General features: G+C 39.6%; 1 protein-coding gene across 1 annotated transcript in view; it reads right to left on the bottom strand.

The window, feature by feature from the left end:
* Positions 1-644, bottom strand: part of LOC110425517 (ATPase GET3B-like) — a gene marked incomplete at its 3' end in the record, with an annotated part of 6,104 nt that overhangs the window by 846 nt on the left and 4,614 nt on the right. Inside the window, exons 4-5 of the mRNA XM_021440440.2 lie at positions 268-473; positions 112-174 (exon numbers count right to left, since the gene is read on the bottom strand). Of these exons, the coding sequence (XP_021296115.2) occupies positions 112-174; positions 268-473 (269 nt within the window). The remainder of the gene's footprint in view (positions 1-111; positions 175-267; positions 474-644) is intronic.

The raw sequence follows: 644 nt of genomic DNA, 5'->3' as shown, positions 1-644 counted from the left end.
AACTAGCAGATAGTTATTTCTTACATAAGATAAGACCTCAAGGACTACATGAGACAAACAGACAAGTGTCGTCAAAAGAAAAATGGAGAACTTGGTCAGAAGATTTATTACCTCAAGGGCAAACAAGGGAAAGTCCGGTCCTTCGACTGGTACTAGTGTTCCCCCAGTCAAATCCTAGATGAAAAATGAACACATAGACTGAGACGATACAAAGATAAATGCAGGAAGAACACCATTAAAAAACAAAATGATGGAATGGATTTAAACCTGCGCAAAAGAATCACTCAAGGAATGTGCTGGATCAGTTGAAACCACCAGAGTGTGGTGTCCATTTTTTGCCAATTTAACTGCCAGCGAGGCAGCGCAATTTCCTACACCTCCCTTGCCACTTAGCATATAATACTTGCGTTGGGTCCCAGAAACCATGTCTTCAAACCCTGCAACATCTTCTGCAGGAGCAGCCACAGATCTCACTACCACTCAAATATACAGATAAAAAATTCAGCTCCAATAGGCTTTGATTTGGTCTGAGGTAATTGGCACAATGACATAAAAAACTATTCCCCCGTTGAACACTAAGCATTTTTCATGAAATAAACTTCAATTATCACATCTTATTGCCTCCTAAAAAAATGCAGAAAAGA

This window comes from Theobroma umbraticum, unplaced genomic scaffold, assembly GCF_002168275.2.
Source record: "Theobroma umbraticum cultivar Fairchild unplaced genomic scaffold, ASM216827v3 scaffold_81.0, whole genome shotgun sequence".
Taxonomy (NCBI): domain Eukaryota; kingdom Viridiplantae; phylum Streptophyta; class Magnoliopsida; order Malvales; family Malvaceae; genus Theobroma; species Theobroma umbraticum.
Note: the sequence above shows the minus strand (reverse complement) of the source record. Positions and strands in the feature narration are given on the sequence as shown.